The sequence below is a fragment of the Malaclemys terrapin genome, chromosome 7 (assembly GCF_027887155.1).
Source record: "Malaclemys terrapin pileata isolate rMalTer1 chromosome 7, rMalTer1.hap1, whole genome shotgun sequence".
Lineage (NCBI taxonomy): Eukaryota > Metazoa > Chordata > Testudines > Emydidae > Malaclemys > Malaclemys terrapin.
The window spans coordinates 74,154,233-74,175,539 of NC_071511.1; the positions used below are offsets into that span (position 1 = coordinate 74,154,233).

At 39.9% G+C, this 21,307-nt stretch overlaps 1 protein-coding gene across 2 annotated transcripts in view; it reads right to left on the reverse strand.

The window, feature by feature from the left end:
* Positions 1–21,307, reverse strand: part of PARG (poly(ADP-ribose) glycohydrolase) — a 115,354-nt gene that overhangs the window by 14,351 nt on the left and 79,696 nt on the right. For both annotated transcript variants that reach the window (XM_054035358.1, XM_054035357.1), the window contains exons 11-13: positions 19,698–19,758; positions 16,185–16,260; positions 10,001–10,148 (exon numbers count right to left, since the gene is read on the reverse strand). In XM_054035358.1, coding sequence (XP_053891333.1) covers positions 10,001–10,148; positions 16,185–16,260; positions 19,698–19,758 — 285 coding nt within the window. The remainder of the gene's footprint in view (positions 1–10,000; positions 10,149–16,184; positions 16,261–19,697; positions 19,759–21,307) is intronic.

The window sequence follows — 21,307 nt, forward strand, 5'->3', positions numbered from 1 at the left end:
GGTTTTTTTGTTTGAGACACAAATAAAGAAAATTAGCTTGCAAAATTTAGTAGAGAGAAAAGACTGAGAAAAGTGTCTGGTTAGCATTACTGTAATGCACTGACAGCGTTATTATAAGGAAGGGAGCTATCATGCTTGATCAACACAGAAGACCAAAATAAGGGAGCATCATCTCTGTCACTTTTCTCTGTGATGGACACAGAATAGTTAACTGTTCTTTCATACGAGCAAGAATATTTTCCCGAATTTTAATAATCGGACAATGATTTCTAATCTATATTGTTCAAAAGGTCAGAAATTCCTACATGGGCAGTAGGTTCACAGGTACATAGACATTGAAACAAGTTGACTTGTATACATATTACAATGACAATAAAATACTCCGCTATTCAGAATACGTATTAAGCACCATTCACTGAAAGACTGGAATATACCCCTAATGAAGGAAACACAATAAGAGGAGGAAAATGAGATCTTAGGCCTGGTCTACACTGGGAAGGGGGTGGGGTGGGAAATCAACCTAAAATATGCAACTTCAGCTACGAGAATAGCGTAGCTGCAGTCGACGTATCTTAGTTTGACTTACCTCACGTCCTCACGGTGCAGAGTCGATTGCCGCGGCTCCCCCGTCGACTTTGCTTCCGCCTCTCGCCAAGCTGGAGTTCAGCAGTCGACAGGAGAGCGATCGAGGATTGATTTATTGCGTCTACGCTACACGCGATAAATCGATCCCCGATATATCAATCGCTACCCGGTGGGTAGTGTAGACGTATCCCCAGAGAGAAGTACATTTTCACAGGGCAACATACATTTCTCTGAAAGAAAGTCTAGAAAATGCATGAAGGTGTAAGGGCCAGAATGAAGCAATTATTACTGCCCTGTGCCAGGAGTGGTGCAGAGCTGCATCACCCCAACAGGAGCCTTGGGCATCTAGACTGCACACCTTAAAATCAATACATCTGGTCTAGGGCTGTCTTCCACTGGATGTTTGTCATCTTGGACCTCAGAGACCCCTGACTGCTACTCCCGCTATGCCCTTACCCCCACTTGCACTCTGAGGGCACGTCTTCACTAGTAACGTTAAAGCGCTCCCAGCATTCAATGGCTTCCTCTTCCACACTGCCTGGTTGCCAGCAGGGGGTCACTGACAGCATAGAAGAGAGAGTTTCCCTGCTGTCAGTTCTGGCGCCTGGCCCCACCTCAGCTCAGAGCAGCTGGGAGCAAATTACAGAAAAAGTCCGTTTGAGACCCTCAGTCTGGAACTGGAGCATACTCATTTCACTCTGGGGAGAAGGCAAATAAGCAGTCCAGATAGCAGACAAGACACCCTCTGCAAAATTTCAAATCACTGCTCCAAAGCATGGGGGCATTACAGCCTTTCAAGAAAAGGTCTCAAGAATTTTTTTTAACATGTGCAAAACAACATTTTTTTCCTGGCTACTTTCTCTAAAATGACAATCTTTTTGGCCAAACTTTTTCAAAAAATCAGCCTGAGACAGACACCCCCATGGAAAATTTCAGCCCAAATGGTTAAAGTTTGTCAAAGTTATAAGCAATTGAACTGGGTCTTATAACGGTAAATGTTGGACAATCTTTATAATAGCCAGTATTACTAGCCCCACCTATAATAAAGCCACAGAAAATGAGATTACTAAGTAAACTGTAGTCCTCTATGCAGTTAGGTACACCAATTCACACTTGAGACTTCCTTATATGAACCTAGACCAGGGGTGGGCAAATGTTTTGGCCCAAGGGCCACATCTGGGTATGAAAATTATATGGCAGGCCACCAATGCTCACGAAATTGGGGGTTGGGGTGCTGGGGGGGTGAGGGCTCCGGCGGGGGGGGGGGGGGGTTTGCGGACTCTGGGGTGGGGCTGGGCATGAGGGGTTGGGGGTGCAGGAGGGTGCTCTAGGCTGGGACTGAGGAGTTCGGAGGGCGGAAAGGGGATGAGAGCTTGGGCAGAGGGTTGAGGCACGGGAGGGGGTCAGGGGTGCAGGCTCTGGGCAGCGCTTACCTCAAGCAGCAGCATGTCCCCCCTCCAGCTCCTACACAAAGGTGCAGCCAGGCGGCTCTGCGTGCTGCCTCATCAGCAGGCCCCACCCCTGCAGCTCCCTTTGGCTGTGGTTCCCGGCTGTGGCAATTAGGACAGGGGCAGCATGCTGATCCCCCTGGCTGCCCCTATGTGTAGGAGCCAGAGGGGGGACATGCCGCTGCTTCTGTGAGCCGTGCGGAGCAGGGCAAGCCCCTGACCCCGCTCCCCGGCTGGCACTTGAGGCCGGATTGAAACATCTGGAGGGCCGGATGTGGCCCCCGGGCTGTAGTTTGCCCACCCCTGACCTACATTGTGATCCATCCATACACCCCCACATAAATAGAGCCCGGCAAATCCGCAGATATCCACTTTATATCTGCAGATGGATGGATGCGGATCCACATTTTATATCTAAAGCCCTGCAAATCTGCAGGTATCTGCTTTATATCCTCAGATGTCCTCCTCTGTGGACGCAGATATCTGCGGATCATTTTTGTGAATCACGGATCAGATGCAGATACAAATTTCGTATCCGCGCAGGGGTCTATTCATAAGTACATTGTATGACAATCAAGCCCACAATCCTGCCAAGCACTGAACCCTGCCCCAAATTAATTAGCCCCTTTCCTCCCCACAAACACACACTTAGAGGTACTACCTCCTCTCTTCCATTGGGCCATGCAAGTCCATAATGTGGGAGCACAAAGCACCCCTGACTTCTGTCGCCTCGGTGCCTCCAGCTCCAGCTGTGGAAGGTGCCCTTTCTGGCTGAGTATACGGCTTCAGTGACCCCTTGCTGTCATAGCTCTATTCAGGGAGAAATGACTCACCTCTGGCTTCACAAAGATTGTGAAGAGCACAGCAAGCCACAGTAATGAGGACAGTACTGATGACACTGTAAACACTGCCAACAAATTTTAATCTGCCTGATGCACATTCAACCATCATTCTACACCTGCTGAGAGTGTAATTAAACTGTATTGCCAAGGCCTCTGAAATCAGGGTATGGTTTCATAAGCCAAGGAAAATGAGGGTGCGTGAGGTCCCCCACAATCATGGTGGGGACAGTGACCCCATTTATGACAATGTCATTTGTTGAAAATAGTGTCCCAGACTGTCCATCTATAGTGTCTATAGACTCCCAATCCGTGAAAAACTCAGGCATCATGAACGTTTCCAGTGCACCCACGTTGACATTCATAAATCAGCTTCTGTGGTCCACCAGTGCCTGCATAACAATGGAATAGTCCCCTTTCTGATTCATGTACTATGTGCTCCTTGACGAGGACAAACAATAGGTACATGAGTCCCGTCAATGGCCCCAGAGCAGTTAGGAAACCCAATAGTCTCAAAGCTAGCAAATACTTCAGGAATATTTTTAATGCCTGCCACGTTGGGGTAAACCACATGCCTGATTGCCTCAGAAACCACCATCACCATTTTACCCACAGTCAACTTTCCAACACCAAACTGGTTGGCAACAGGCCTGTAGCAGTCTGGAGTAGCCAGCTTCTAGATAGTTATAGTGACCCGCTTCTGGACTGGCCAGGGTGACCTCATTCATGTCTCTTTATGCTGGAGGGAGGCAAGCCGCTCACAAATCTCCAAGAATGTTGCTTTCTTCATGTGAAAGCTCTGGACCCACTGCTGGTCATCCCAGGTCTGCATGACAACATGATCCCTACAGTCTGTGCTTATGGCCCTGCGCTAGAAGCAGCAGTCTATGTAGGGTGCATCAGCGACTATGCCAAGTGTATAGAGCAGCATAATGGAGTGCGAGTCTGCCATGCCAGGGTACTCCCCCTCCTCCATCATGGAATCAGTCAGGTACCTTTGATGGGTCAGAAAATGCTGTCAAAACGTCAACAAGTGCCTCACGGAAGCTTTGCCCATTTCTTGGCACATGAGTGAAAGCGCAAGCAAGAGACGTTCTTCAAAAGGCACCTCCTCCATGTTACTGGCTCTTAGCTGGGAGCATACAGACCAAAATCACTCCTCAGCAGGCTGTGTTGGTAGGCTGTTCAAACATCCTGTAACATGCAGGGTAGGCAGTAAAGTTTTCCCATAGCGCATCACGGTGAAAGGGCTAGAGAAGTCACAATTCAGGAGAACACTAGGGACTCTGGGATACGATTGGTTTGACTCGGGTGTGCGTACTGTAGCGTGGATGCCAGAGCCCCAGGGTCAAGCCTGGGTTTGAAAGTCTTAACTCAGGTTTAAGAATCAGTGTAGACGCTCAGGCCCAGGAGTTTCTCCCACAGGTCAGCTAACTCAAGTCCCATTAACCCTAGGCTTACACTGAAGTTTAGACAGCTCTTAAGAGTACGCGTACCATTAAAAACACTAAGAGTCACAAATGCAAGTGAACCTGGCACAGACAGTGCATTCAGTCATTCATATACACACAAATGCACACAGAAAAGACATAGCTGTGTACAGTTTATAAAGTATTAAATACAAAAGACAAACCTTATTTTGAAACATACAGACTATCAGTTTTCAATACAGGCTCTTCTTGACTCGCTTAAAATTGATATTTATTGATATGCCTGGGGAAAATGTCTGCACAAACAACAAGAAAAGCAAATGAGAGCTGACAGCTCTCTGTCAGGACAGCCTAGGAAACCTTCAACTTTGAGAAGAACATGTTCCCTTCAGGTATAGCAGTTAGAAGGAAAGCACTGGGTTATCAGGAATGAGAAACTATACCATATCAGGATGGTTTAAAGAGTGTAGAAATATTAGTTTTGTTTTTTAAACGGTCATTTTCATTTGCTTTTTATGAAAATGCAACTTCTGATGACCAAAGTATGAAGAGATGAATTAATCATCAAGAGGCTCACAGAAGTCACACAAAATTTAAACTCATGTCCCAGAAACCCAGCATTAATGAAAACCATTGATTTTCATAAATGAAACTCTGGAAAGATATCAGACAAAAATTATTACTTGACAGGCAGTAGTCTCGCCTGTGACTCTCAGGCTTCCAAGCTGAGGTTGGAAAAAGAATCGGATCTGCAAACATTTCTGGAGAATTTCAGAGGCTACTTTATCTTCTGCCCTATTTTTTGGGTTAATTGATTAGCGTTTCCAACATCTGAATTCAAATGAAAGTATACATAATAGCACACTGCAGAACACTAGGGAAAACAACAAACAGAGAAATGCAGGAGGCTAATTTGCCATTTACAAAGCAGAAAACAACCAAGAAAACGAGAGCAAAGAAAGAAACAAAACATGTAGGCAGAGTGCCAAGATTCAGAGGACAAGCTACAAAATAAGATGAAGGTGGTACTTATAAAAAAGAGAAAAAAAAAAGAGATACAATGCAGTAGCAAAGAATATTTCTTTAGCACTTCTATGAATTACAGAAGTCGAGGAAAACTCTGCTTGCCATATGCTAGAGCCTCTAAAAAGAATTGTGTAGGTTACTAGAAACAACATAAGGACTCAGGATCTTACTATTCTTAAGATCTAGCCATGTAAATTAAATCACTGAGCTATAGTGGGAGGAGGAAAAGGGCATTGCCCCACCTTTCTTTCCCATAGTGTCTGAATGGAAGAGGATAGAACATCATACCCTCTGAGGGAAGAAGGTTAGTACCACTCGTAACCAGTAAAGCAGCAGAATAAGCAGCCTGTTTTTACTTTGGTTGAACATACTTGGTCTCACATGGTAAAGAGGCTGAATTCAGAGTATCAGGACTTTTTCACAATCTGAGTAGAAACCATAGTCTGTTAGCAGCAATCGTGGTATATAAGCCAAACAAGAAAACATAGTAGAAATCTCTCATGGGAATCTCTAGCATTCCCTCTAACATTTCTGTAGGCAGACAATTCTCTGTGTGTTGAAGAACTACTTCGTTTGCATGACCAGTTTCATATTCATTACAGTGATGATCTCAACCAGATGTTGCACAATCAGAACAAATTTAATTTCTTTCCAATTTCTCAGACTCTTCTGCAAATTTGAGTAGCACAGTTACATCCATTAGGCCACTGCGTCAAGATGCATCATAAAAAAAATGTAATTTATCAGGAAGATAGTGGCATACAGTGCAGACTTGCCTAAGAACCAAGATGGAAGAACGCCAGGGATCAAATGAGGATGATGAAATGGCCATTTCCATTAAGGGAGCAGAACATCACAGATATTAATTAGGAGGCACTATAATAAAGTAAAGAGGATTGAAAAAAAAATTGGGAGAATACTGGCTGAATGAAAAAGTCACACTTGTTTGACCCTAGCAACAAATGCTTGCATTTTTGAAGGTGAATGACTAGCTGCCCCAACATTTTGTTTACTGTATCCAGAGATGTAGACTTCTCTTGGGAGGATTCTTTCTTTACGATCTCTTTTAGTAACCTTAACCTGGAAGAGCTAACCCTTTCCGGAGGGGAAGTAATTTAGTGCTTTAATCTGGTTAGTGCCGAACACAGGGCATTCGACTGAGAATCTGAAACTCGTATCACCTTACAGCAAATGTGTTTCGGCACATGAACTATATTCCTGAAGATATTTGCCTACTGACACAACTGTATATAAGATAATCAAATTTAAAATGAGTAACAAAACAAAGCTTCAGAGTACAACAGAACCTGAAAAATGGACATGGTACTAAACTATCTTTTGTATGAGTACATTCTTTCATTAAGCATTCTTTCAGAGGGTTTTATCAAATATGTATTTAGATGTATTATAACCTGATAAAAAAAATGTATCACCTCTGGTCTGAATTAAAATTAAAGGGAAGCTGCGTTCCAGTAAACTGTAGACCCCTCACACAAACTTTGATTTCTTCTCTGCCCAAAAGAGATTCTTCCTTCCTTCCCCATCCCCAGATCCCTGACAGACTCATCCTCTACTCCTGAGCTGCCAGTCTACTTTTCCAATGATGCAGATCACCCAAGCCATCAGTTGAGCACATCATTATTGCGGGAAACCCTACATAGCTCAAAGCCCCAGCTCAGCCTTCCTTCAACTCTTTGGGGCTCAGAAACCTGATTTAATCCATCCTGGTTTGGTTCTAGAAACTGTATTAACATGAGTAACAGTAAACTCCAAATTCTAAAAGGTGTAAGAGATTGCACATTTCTGTAAACAGCCTCAAAACAACATATTCCAGGCACTGTGCAGACCCTGAGCATATTCTGTCTAAGTAACTTGCAAAATCAACAGTCTGAGAGGGACTTCTTGGATTGCCTGGTCTTGCTCTGCTCTTTGTGGTGATTGATTTTTTTCTTTTTGTGGTGACTATAAGCCAATTTCTTTCTTCAGACTGAGTTTTCAATCTCCCACTTTAATCAGGTTAAATGTAGCTGATTCCAGGAAGGAATTGGAAAACTGTTTTTTGACAAAATAGAAGTATTTGCTAATGGTAACTGATTGTGGCTTTTACTTACTGACTCTTCTTTGCAGTGCTCTTTAGTTACATCTTAAAAATAGCCATGGAGACTGTTTAGGAGTCTCCAGAGACCGGTGTGTAATAAATGAGTTTTATTTGTCTTGTAGGCCTGCTGTTGGCCACTTTTTTAGTAGCTCATTCACAAAAATATTCTATGATGTATACTGGCCTTTTTCTCTGGAAATGCACAATGTGTTTTTTTAAAAACACATGCACTATGGTACCATTTTTAAACTTCAACTTTAAATATAAACCTAAGTGAAATATTTTCAAATCCACATTCAAATTTAAAAAAAAATTAAAAACATTGCAAACTATTAGTTCATTTTGTTTCCACTGCTCTTTGTCTCATACAGTGACAGATGAAGAAATCTGAGATTAGGCCATAAAAAAGAAATAGTAGTAGGGAAAAATATTGCAGGCTATAGATCGTTTGGTCTCTCCTACCAGTAATAATAAAAGCTGCATTATATTTAGTCCATGTCTAAGGCCTGGTCCACCTCCCTATGAAGTCAATGGGAGCTGTTCAACAGATTTTAGTAAGAACCGAGACCCTAAATTAATAACTTAAGTATAAATATTCTCCTTTTATCCCTGATATCTTGGCCAATACAAATTTGGGAAACTATATTCCTGTATAGTTTTAGATCTATTTATGTATTCATATTGTGTTCTTCACAGGTATATTTAATCCAGAAAAACAGTTAACTCTTAAAGTCCTTTCCTAAATTGTTGCATGCATTTCTGTGTGCTATTAAAACAACTCTGCAAACATTAAAACAGCTGTAATTTTCCAGCCCAGATGTAGCAGCACTTCAAACGACAGATGAAGTGAGGAGTGCTTTTAAAGACAGTGAAGTGCTTTGGACTCCTTCAGGATGAATGTTACAATTTCACTAAAAATATAAAGGCTTAATACGTAAAACACACAAGTTGTTAACAATCTGCATATCAGTTAATCATAGAATATCAGGGTTGCAAGGGACATCAAGAGGTCATCTAGTCCAGCGGTTCTCAAACTTTTGTACTGGTGACCCCCCTCTGAGCTAGCCTCTGAGCATGACCCCGCTTATAAATGAAAAACACTTTTTTATATATTTAAAAGCATTAAAAATGCTCGATGCAAAGTGGGGTTTGGGGTGGAGGCTGACAGATGCGACCCCCCCCTCCATGTCATACCCTGGCGACCCCCTGAGGGGTCCCGCCCCCCTGATCTAGTCCAACCTCCTGCTCAAAGCAGGACCAATCTAAATCATCTCAGCCAGAGCTTTGTCAAGCCTGACCTTAAAAATCTTTAAGGAAGGAGATTCCACCACCTCCCTAGGTAAACCATTCCAGTGCTTCACCACCCTCCTAGTGAAAAAGTTTTTCCTAATATCCAACCTAAACCTCCCCCACTGCAACTTGAGACCATTACTCCTTGTTCTGTCATCTGCTACCTCTGAAAACAGTCTAGATCAATCCTCTTTGGAACCCCCTTTCAGGTAGTTGAAAGCAGCTATCAAATCCCCCCTCATTCTTCTCTTCTGCAGACTAAATAATCCCAGTTCCCTCAGCCTCTCCTCATAAATCATGTGCTCCAGCCCCCTAATCATTTTTGTTGCCCTCCGCTGGACTCTTTCCAATTTTTCCATATCCTTCTTGTAGTGTGGGGCCCAAAACTGGACACAGTACTCCAGATGAGGCCTCACCAATGCCGAATAGAGGGGAATGATCACATCCTTCAATCTCCTGGCAACGCTCCTACTTATACAGTCCAAAATGCCGTTAGCCTTCTTGGCACCAAGGGCACACTGTTGACTCATATGTTGAATCCTATGGATCTCCTAGATATGCTAATAATGGAACCATCCTGATAAGAGCCACTCTATTCTTGACCACAATACTAACAACCAAAAAAAGAGACTACCTCCAAAAGAAGCCATTTCACGTTTTACACTGGGCTCACTGATTTACTAAGATGGAACTTTGTGAGCACAGTGAATATTGTGTACCTAACTGTGCAGTGTAGACATCTCCAATAACTACTAACTTCAATATCAAATCTTAGAATTTTAATTCAAGAAACCCACAGTAAACTGAGACATTATGTAGACTGAGTATTAATGTAGGTATTATAGCCAAGTTACAGCAGACCTTAAGAGGAATTTATAATCAGACCATTAGACTCAAAAGAGGTTTGCTTTTACTATAAAGCCTGTTCCTGAGTTATTTGAAGTCAGTGCGATTTTTAGCATAAACTCACACTGGAACATAATTAGGCAATTAATCTCTTATCACAATAATTACTCATTTGAGAACTGTCTACAAAGAGAAATATCAACAAACAGCATTGCAGTGAGTGTGAAGACTAGGAGATAGGTACACAGGACGCTTTTAAAATTTGTGATCTAAAAAAAATGGCATGAATAAATCAGGGTATGTATATGACTGTTGACAGTGCTTCAGCTTCTATGATGTTGGAGATGTCAATTGAAATTTCTTGGCACTACACTGATTCCATATATAATAGGAAGATAAGTATTTGAAATTTTCTGCACAGAGTTAACAAAGACTAACCTGTGATTATAAGACATTCATTGTGGTCCAGGACTTCAGTGATGAGCCGAGATACTATCAGCTCTGGATTGATTAAAAAACGAATTTCTTCTTGTACCAGTCCTGCACCAGTGACGCCACCTCCAACAAAACGATTTGCAAAATCAACCTAGTAGAAAAAAAGTCCTAGATGATTACAGAATAGGCAAACATCTTTACATCCTTTCTTTAATAAGATAAATAAATGCAGCGTGAGATTCATCTTTCTGTTCAGCCTTTGTTTTGTTTGCCCACTTGCATTTAGAAATGCAACTAGCAGAACTGATCCACCTTGCCCTCACTGCATATTAAGTGGTGGGGACCTTTGTCCAGCTTGAGAAAGAAAGTGAGTTGCCCCTGTTTAATTGCAAAGGTGGCTTGTCCAGCAGGCTGACAGGAAAGAGGTTGTTGCCCTCATAAAGATGCCTCGCCCCCCGGTTACCTTCTTCATCTAAGAAGCAGAAAGCAGTTAGTAGATCATGTGGGGTGGGGGTTTATTATTTCACAAAATGCTCACAGCCCAAGATTCTTAAAAGGAACACTTTCTTTCCAGACATTTATTGGAGTAAAATATAGTTGTTGTTTCCATTTTTACATCCCTTTATAATTTTCCCATTCTATATTTTACAGAAGTTAGAAAAATTACACATTTTTACACATTTGGCCATCAGCAGCATGTCCTAAATCATTTATAGATTGGTAATGCAACTGTACCAGCAATTCTCTACCTACCGAGATTCACTGTTAACTATGGCTGAGGACACCTGAATGGGATGAGACTTTTTGTTCAAATCAGACTGACACACTGTTTGAAATAGATAAGCTTTAAGCTCTTTTTTTTTTTTTTTTTTTTTTTTTTTTGCAGGAGTAGCATGTATTTCACTTTAAAAAAAGCCTCCATCCACAGAAATAAAGGTGGTGAACTAACACCTGTATATTAATCATGAGGTAGACTGTAAAGAAATTAAAAGTGATGGAATGGATAAAATAGAATCTATTTGGGTCAAAAGCACTTCAGGGAAAAAGGTTACCAGAGATTCCTCTGGGTTAGTGCTTGGGGTATGCTATGGACCTCTCAGAATCTGATGTGGATATGGATAGAGACATCGTTAATATTTTTAATGAAATAAATATTACTGGGAATTGTGTGATTATGGGAGACTTTAATTTCCCAGATATAGACTGGAGAACAAGTGCTATAATAATGGTAGGGTCCAGATTCTCCTGGATGCGACAGCTGACAGATTTCTCCACTGAATAGTCACCAAACAAACAAGAGGTGATGCCATTTTAGATTTAGTATTGGTGAGTAATGAGGATCTCATAGAAGAACTGGTTGTAAGGGACAACCTTGGTTCGAGCGATCATGAGCTAATTCAGTTTAAACTAAATGGAAAGATAAACAAAAACAGATCTACAACTAGGGTCCTTGATTTCAAAAGGGCAAACTTTCAAAAATTAAGGGAATTAGTTAGGGAAGTGGACTGAACTGAAGAACTCATGGACGTGAATGTGGAGGAGGCTTGGAATTACTTTAAATCAAGATTGCAGAAGCTATCTGAAGTCTACATCCAAGCAAGGGAAAAAAATTCATAGGGAAGACCAAACTGGATGAGCAAGCATCTCAAACAGCTTACTAAGAGAAAGCAGAAAGCCAAAAGCCAATATGGAATGGAAGATAGGATGGATCAGAAAGGAAAGCTACCTTTTGGAGGTCAGAAAGTATATGGATAAAGTGAGAACTGCCAAAAGCCTAGCAGAGTTAGACCTTACAAAGGAAATTAAAACCAATAGTAAGGCTCTACAGCCGTATAAACAAAAAGAAAACAAGGAAAGAAGTGGGACTACTAAACACTGAGGATGGGGTGGAGATTAAAGATAATCCAGGCATGGTTCAACACCTAAATGAACACTTTGCCTCAGTTTTTAATAAGGATAATGAGGAGTTTAGAGGTTGTGGCAGAGTGGCTAATAGAAATATTGATTTGGAAGAAGAACTTATCACATCCGAGGTAGAAGTCAAACTCAAACAGCTTAATGGGACCAAATCAGAGGGCCCAGATAATCTCCATCCAAGAATATTAAAGGAACTGGCGCATGAAATTACAAGCCCTATTACAAGGATTTTTAATGAATCTGTAAACTCAGGGGTCATACCCTACAAATGGAGAATGGGTAATATATTACCTATTTTTAAGAAAGGGAAAAACAGTGATCTGGGAAACTACAGGCCTGTTAGTTTCCTCAATTGTATGCAAGGTCTTGGAACAAATTTTGAAAGAGAAAGTAGTTAAGACATAGAGATAAACAGTAATTGGGAGAAAATACAACATGATTTTACAAAAGGCAGATCGTGCCAGACCAACCTGATCTCTTTTTTTTGAGAAGATAACTGATTTTTTAGACAAAGGAAATGCAGTGGATCTAATCTACCTGGATTTCAGTAAAACATTAAATACAGTTGCACATGGGAAATTAGTTAAATTCAATAAAATGGGGATTAATATGAGAACTGAAAGGTGGATAAGGAACTGGTTAAAAGGGAGACTAGCATGGGTCATACTGAAAGGTGAATTGTCAGGCTGAGAGATGTTACTAGTGGAATTCCTCAGGGATTGGTTTTGGGATTAATCTTATTTAACATTTTCATTAATGACTTTGGCGCAAAAAGTGGGAACTTGATAATAAAATTTGCAGATGACAAAAGTTGGGAGGTACTGCCAATATAAGATGAGACTCAGGGAGCTCAACTTAGTTGGCCTAACCAAAAGAAGGCTGAGGGGCGATAGGATTGCTCTCTATAAATACAAGCGAGGGATAAATACGAGGGAGGAGAAGAGTTATTTAACAGCCAATGTGGGCACAAGAACAAATGGATACAAACTGGCAATCAACAAGTTTAGGCTTGAAATTAGACAGGATTTCTAACCATCACAGGAGTGAAGTTCTGGAACAGCCTTCCAAGGGGAGCAGTAGGGGCAAAAAACCTAACTGGCTTCAAGACTGAGCTTGATAAGTTTATGGAGGGGATGGTATGATGAGACTGCCTACAATAGCATGTAACCCATCTGCAACTGCTAGTAGCAAATATCCCCGAAGGCCAGAGATGGGACACTAGATGGGGAAGGCTCTGAGTTGCAATAGAGAATTCTATCCCAGGTGTCTGGATGGTGGGTCTTGCCACTATTTGGGGTCAGGAAGGAATTTCCCCCCAGGTCAGATTGGCAGAGACCCTGGGGTTTTTTCACCTTCCTCTGCAGCATGGGGCACAGGTCACTTGCAGGTTTAAACTAGAGCAAATGGTGGGTTCTCTGTAACTTGAAGTCTTTAAATTATGATTTGAGGACTTCAGTAACTCAGCCACAGGTTATGAATCTATTACAGGTGTGGGTGGATGAAGTTCTGTGGCCTGCAGTGTGCAGGTCAGACTGAATGATCATGATGGTCCCCCCTGTCCTTAAAGCCTATGAGTCTACATTATAAATTAGTGACCAGCATATAATTTATAGTTTTGTTCTTTTTATAAAAAAAAGGATGCTATTCCATCCTAATCTTTCAAATGCCACTATATTTTTCCACATCTCTCTTAAGACAACTGAATTCATAATAGATAATAAGAGTTCAACCAAAATGAGAGGGGGGCAGAAGAAATAAATCCCCTTGGACCACAAACTCATATTAAGTGTCAAGTCTAAAGTGATTTTTAACCTCTAAAAGGCAAGGCTTTGAAACAACTAGCCAAAATAACAACAAATCCCTACTGAAACTTATGATGAAAATGTTGATAGACAGTTAGCGGTTGAGGTGTTGCTAAAAGTGACTGTGATACATAAAACTCAGATGAAAATTCTCCAAAATCTTTTGTCAGAGTTCTTAATCCAAGCAGACGGATTACCTGCTCTGTTTATTCAGACGTAAAAAGCTAAATAGCTAGAAAAAGGGAATACCACCACCCCTCAGGGTATATTTGTTTTAACTGCGTGTAAATTTATACAATACATAAAAGGCATTATAAAAGTATCAGCATAATTTCCTCCTCCCTCCTGGGGTTACAGGATGGGTGACTAAGGAGAAGGAAGAAAAATTAATATTTCTGTGTAGTTTTTAAGTTTATCATCTCCATGCAGATTCTGGCTGCTCGGATTTAATGAAAGTACGAAGGGCTTCAAGGAGAAGAATTTTCCTCATGTTAAAATATCAGCAATCTACTTGTGGTAATGCTCTCACTTGAGACACACGATATGCCGTGCTGGGTCACATCATTGGGTACAGTATCATGTGTCTGCTTGTGGCTAATATTGGAGCAGCACTAATGCCTACTGGTTAACAACTAAAATATCTTAGAGCTGCCTGGAATAACTAGTTAATTTACTATTATTATTGATAATTTGAAGAATAATAGTATTATGTGCATACTGTGGTAGCACCCAAAGACCCCCAGTCAGGATCAGGGGCCCATTGTCCTAGCTGCTGTACAAGCAAAAAGGTAGAACATGGTCTCTCCCTACTCTGAAGAGCCTAACAGTTTAAATTCAAGACAAGACAAAAAATAGGAGGGAGGTGAGGAGAGATAAGGGTAACACTAATAAGTTCATATGGTTACACAGGGAATTTATAGAAGTATAAATGTTTGGGAACCATCCTGTTGTGCATTTGTTAACCTAGCAAACCATTATCTTCTGTGCACTCTTAATATTTGCTGTCCCATAGAAAGAGTAACCCTGGGCACATACCTTTTTATATTTATATATTTCATCTCCCCCCTTCTACTTTGCATTATTGATTTCTGTTTATTATATTTTATATGTGTGTGTATATATATGTACGTATATGCACACAAGATTTTATATACAGTAAACAGTGTGTACACACACACACACACACACACACACACTGGATATTAGCCAGGATGGGCAGGGATGGTGTCCCTAGCCTCTGTTAGCCACAAGTTGGGAGTGGGCGACAGGGGATGGATCACTTGATGATTACCTGTTCTGTTCATTCCATCTGGGGCACCTGGCATTGGCCACTGTCGGAAGACAGGATACTGAGCTAGATAGTCCTTTGGTCTGACCCAATATGGCTGTTCTTATGTTCTTGCACAATTTTCATAATGCGCTCAGACAACACATGTAATGATGCCCCCTTCCTCCTGGGAGGCCACTGGGGCCCGGAGGGTTTCCTAAACTCTGCAGGAATGCATCACTGCAGGTGTCAGGTGTGAATCAGCATGGAACAGCTGACAACCCTGGAGCCTCTGAGGCGATAAAGGCACCACCTCCCTAGCGCTGCTCCACAGGAGCAGGACAGACTTTCCAGACTCCATCTGGCCACTAGTGCTGGTAAGCAGGAGTTGCTAGGACCTTTTTAAAGGGTCACTCCCCGTGGAAAATTCTGTGGAGGACTCCAAACCACATGGAGATCCCCCGTTGAACACATTCCCAGATATTATCCAGCAACCTTGTAGTTCCAGTTACAAACTTTATGGATCTATTTTCTCCCCTAGGCAAGGACTGTATTTCCCCTTTTCAAGTGGGATTGCAAGAACTAAAAGCAACTTCAAATGACAGGATAATGTAAGTTGATAAAAAGGACAGAACACAAAATTTTATACTAAACTCTAAAAGCTAAACTTGTCACCCCTTCAAACAAAACTAAATATTTCTTTATGGATATGGAGGAGACAGTCTGCTTATCAATCAGTTTTAGCTGACTGGCTCTCAGACCAAAACAACTATGCTGGCAGCAGAAAGAGCCTCTTGAACTACTGAACTGGTCACCAGATGGGGCACAGCAACAGCTTTTAAAAAATAAACTGAAAACTGTGACACCCTGTCAAGATCATACCCTGGAAACTCCTCTCCTGTCAATCTTCAATCCATGTCTGAACTGAAGGACCTGAAGCTGTCCAGGTCTTGTGATTTTCTGTCAAATGGTTTTGGAAACAGGGACACATGTGAAAAACAAGGTGAGTTGGGGAATATTGACACTACTAAGGCTTTCAAAATGATCAGTTTTGTTGTTTCTTTTATCCGGTATAATATCACTACTTAAAAACAAAAAAACAAAAACCAAGGAGGTATATGAATAGCTTTGCTAAACTACCCAGTCATCAAAAGCAGGGCCAAAAGCACAGCATAAAGCCATATTTTTATTAGACACTTACCTGTAGCATACCACGTCCATTGCTTTCTATAGTGCCCTCATATGTGACATACAATCTGGTCAGTTTTTTATGAGATCTATAATTTTAAAAATATATATAGATACAGTATTACCTTACAGAGAATCAATTAACTACATCACCAAATGTAAAAGCCTCCATTATAAAAATCTGCAAAAAAATAAATGAACAAAATTATGTTCTCAGTTACATTAGTGTAAATCCAAAGTAACTCCATTGACTTCAATGAAAAGCTTTGTTTGCTTTCCAAAGGGATATTCCAGATATACAACTAAGACCAGGATAACTTAGAGTAGAATTTGGCACAACGTGAAAAAAGTCAGCTATGAGTTAGGGAAGTGGGAGGTGAAGAAAATGAATACTCTGCATTTACATAGTACTTTCCATCCAGTGATATCCGCTCCCTATGATCACATCAGTCAATCCTCACTACCACTTGGTGAATTGGGTTTTATTATTCCCATTTTATAGATGGTGAAACGGAAGTTAGGTTCCTCGCCCAAGGCCACAGAACAAGAGAACAGCAGATCTGGGCTTAGAATTCTGATACTCCTAGATGTCGCTGAGTGCAGGGGCACCACCTGTGCCCCAGTACACAAAAGATTAACTACAGCTTCCCTTTTCCTTTCTGTTACACAGTAACTCATGTGAACAGCTACATAAGCAGGAATGCTGGAAAAACAGAAGAGAGGAATGTCTGTTGGAAAGCAGGGCTCCACACAGGTACTGAGGCTATGGCTACACTAGAGAGCTTACAGCGGCTGCAATAAACAATATGTGTAGCCACTCTAAGGCGACGGGAGAGAGCTTTCCCATCAGTTTAATTACTCCAGTCTCCATGAGTGGCGACAGTTCTGTTGGCAAGAAAGCTTCTCCCATAGACATAGTACTGTCCACACCAGCACTTAAATCAGCATAAATTATGTCACTTGGTGTGTGTGTGGCTAATTCACACCCCTGAGCAACATAATTTATGTTGATTTAAGCTGGAGTATAGCCATAGCCTGAGTGAACCCCACCTGGGGGGATCTTTTTGTTGTTGTTTTATGCTAATGGTAATTTATTTTGATCTATGCTGATAAAGATTTGCTGCTGTTGAAAAATCCTGTTGCTCGCTGCCATTTTATTTCTGCTGAACTACACTCTCCAGCTCACAACTACTCTTTGGGTTTTCACAAATTTGGACTTACTTTGTTCAGAATGATCATTTTTGATCATTAATTTCCATCCAGAATTGTAAAATTAAAATAATCACTTAATTTTATGGATTGATCACCAGTGTTGTGGACAGAATATTCTAATCTGCCATATACTTTTAATAATGGTATTAAATCTTTTGACTTACTGAAGAAAGTCACTGACAGTTAACCATAATATAGTGGAATTTAAAAAAAAAAAAAAAAGAGAGGTTTAAATTAAGCTGTATTAGTTACAATCATCCATTAATAGATTTACAAGGGACATAAATCTACTCTCTACTTGAGCAGGATATTAAGAAACAGAATATTCTGTACGAGAAGCTAGTACATAAACTGATGTACATTCATATCAGTGATGGCTTAGATTCCTCACTTTAACAAACAAGAAATAAAATGATGTTTCACCTTTCTGTTAAAAAAAAAAAAATTAGCCATTCAGCTCCCACTGAGATTAATGTGAAACATGTCTATATCCTCAATCACCAATTTTAAAACCTTTAATAGCATACAATTACATATTTTATACCCCTAAATAGTAGTTACACAGATAGAGCAAAGAAGCAGTATGTTAATATGACAAAATCATTTTACAGAACATTTAGACAGATTAGGAAAAATAATTTGGGGTCAGATCCTCATCTGAGTACATTGGCAAAGCACCAGTCAATGTCAATGGAGGTAAACTGATTTACACCAGCTGAAGATCTGACCCTTGACATATACAATGGTAAGGGTATGCAGTTTCCTGGAAGACTAGGAGAAGCATGTGTACTCTGTTATTACTAAACATGCATGAATTGATGTACTCTGAGACTTATACTAATAGATTTTTAAAAAATGTTTTAGACCCCAAAATGCCAGCATCTTTTCTGCCCAGCACATATATACCTGTTTACTTCTGCAATTCAAGGATTCTGCATTCTGAATTGACTCATCTTTTTTAAATGGTGGCTTAATTCTCCTTTGTCATACCTCAAAGTCTTTCTCAGTAATCATTGCATATTTATCCTGAAACCAGAGCAAGCTAAGTGCTTTTTCCTTACAATTCACTGTGCCACCATCACCTCAAGAAATCAATCTCTTTGCAAGAGACAGCACAAAATTACTCAAGCAGTGAGTGCCAAGGGAATGCAATGTCAGCTCCTACCCTGAGTAACTACTTTCATGGGATTACCTTCTAAAATAACTTTTGTTGTATGCCCTTTAGGGCTTGGGGATCCATTTATCATATACTAACTATAGTATATTTAAGAACTGGTAAAACTAACAAGAAATCCATGACATGCTATTTGCAAGACACAGTATCAGACCTTATGTGTCTAACAAGGGTGCATTTTTTAGATTATAGTTAATATGCATTGTATAGCAAGTAAATTAAAAGTGAATGTACACACTAGTTATTTTAGCACATTTTAGGGATAGTAACTATTATAACTACTACAGTTATAAGATTTTTCTTTTTTTAATAAACACCAATTATTAAAGTAAGTCTAAAAAAAGAAAGAGCATGGAATAGCCAGTAATTCTACACTGTGCTATTTACAGTCTTGGATACAAATTTAATATATAATGTTAAATCTTAACTAGTATTTATATCTATAATCCTAAATCTACAGATTTTGATTCTAGGGTTACACACCTAATTCCCCAATTTCTTGCCTCTCTTCCCAGCCCCAAAACTCCAACATCCAAAAACTTCGCTTAAATCTAAAACTTCACATTCCCAGACAAGCAGCCACCATTTTACTTGGCCTGTTTGCTGATGACATGGCACTAGCCAATGAAAAAGCTAACAAATCAAATTTTTCATGCTGGCTGTCAGCCATATTGCATCAGAGTTCCTGTCATTGCTGCTTCAGATGAACCATCACACCCAGGCTAACCTCATCCCCACATATATACTTGCAAATTTTCATGGAAATATCACTGTTTAAATATTCATTTAAATCATGAACAAACAAAATGAAATGAGGTAACTGAAGCACATAAATATGCTCAAGTTAGAAATTTATTTTACAAAATTTTAGCACTTTTGACAAAATTATCTACTTCTACGGAAGACTGAAACAACTCCCTTTTTGCTTTTGCATCGGTTCAGCTGATATTTTTTCTAGACTCGATGAATAAAAATAACAAAGATCCATACAAAATAGTGTCCCTTGTAATGATTAAGAGCCTGACCCAACTCCCAATGAAGTCACTAGGAGTCTATGACTTTATTGGGAGTTGCATAAGGCCTTAAGTCATCACAACAAAGTAAAACAATTACTCACACTGAGAGATGTGTTTAACTTACCTTTCCCAGTCTGGAAGGTCTTGAAGACTTTGTCTTGTAAACGTTACTAATCCAGTCGGTTCTATTTAAAAAAAAACAACAAAAAAACAGTGAAACAAATTATCAGCTGTATATTTCAAGTTTTAAAAGCTCACCACTTAAAATCATTCAGAAACTAAGGCTACAACACATGTGGTTCTTACTCAGGAACATTTAAAACCAATTTAAAATAAAAATGCTCGTTAAAATAAATGTTTGTTTCTCCTAAAAGGAAAACTTAAGTTTGATTTCCTCACTGACAGGGCTAGTGTTCAAACTGAAGGAAATATATATGATGATCAAACTTTCACCTCCTTGTCTCCACTTCTTTTTACATCTATTTCTCTTTTTATCAGCCAGCAGAAGTAAAGTGGGGGTATGACATGTTGTTTCTCAGCTATTCCACTTAAACTTTAATCATCATCAGACTGGCTTGGTAGCTCAGGTGAGAGCAGAATGTGTTGCCATAGGAAAAAATCAGAGTTCAGACGCTGAGCAGGCTTCAGTGAGCAGGTCATGAAGCACTACATGCTTGTAGTAGGGCAGCACCCTATGTTTTCAACCAAGAACCGTAACTAATTAACATGAAGGACTGATGGATTCCAGAGGAAGGAAGTTCATTATCTCTTGAAGCATATGAGATAGGAAATAGGAAGATTCCTGGAGGGCTCCAGCCCTCAACAGAAAAAAAGATGTGTCACTAATAGATGCATATTATAAGAGATTACCTCTATTTCTGTGACTTCCTTTTATTTCACTAAAAATGTGTTTTAGTTGCAGCAACAAAAAAATCAGTTTTTGAATATTTGGAAGAAACTTATTTTATTCAATCTGTTCTTTGTCTAGAAAGAAATTCCCTGTTTTCTATGGAAAAGCATTCTTAGAGTAAGAGATTAGAAACTATTAGAGACAATGGTGGTGTCATTTCAATAAAAACATATTTTAAAACCTCTATTCTCTAAGAACTCTTACTTTTGTGCAAAGCATAACATATTCCCCAGAAAGTGTTAAATATTCCTGTAATACTGTTAGAAATTTTATGAGGCTATAAAGACTTTTACAAAAAAAAGGTTAGCTTAATTTTTTAGAGAGAAGGTCTTGTATTAATCAAGTGTTTCCCCACAAGGGTTCTGTGATATTATGGAGGTGACGTTTCACAAATTAAGCATACACTTTGAGTACTAAGCTTTGGTTTACATATACTCCAATGTATTCTGTTACAAGGAACTCAATTACTATTTATAAGAAAAGGGCTGGGGAATTAAACATTTAATTTCCACTCATTTCCAGAGCTAAATTACTTCAGTCTTAAATCATTATACAGAGAGAAAAAAAAAGGGGGGGGGGCGGGGGGAGAGACAGGGTCTGTTTGAAAGTGAAATATAAGTTACTAATTCAAGGAAGAACATTTGAGAATCCCATTAAATATTATTTGGAATTATATTGTAAAAAATTCCAATTAACCCGTTACATAGAACATAATCCCAACTGATTTTAAGTATCTAGAAAGAGGCGGAGCAGCTGTATAACTTAGAAGTAAGAGGTTGCTGTAATTCAGTTTGCATGTAAACATCTTTTCACTCACGTGTAAA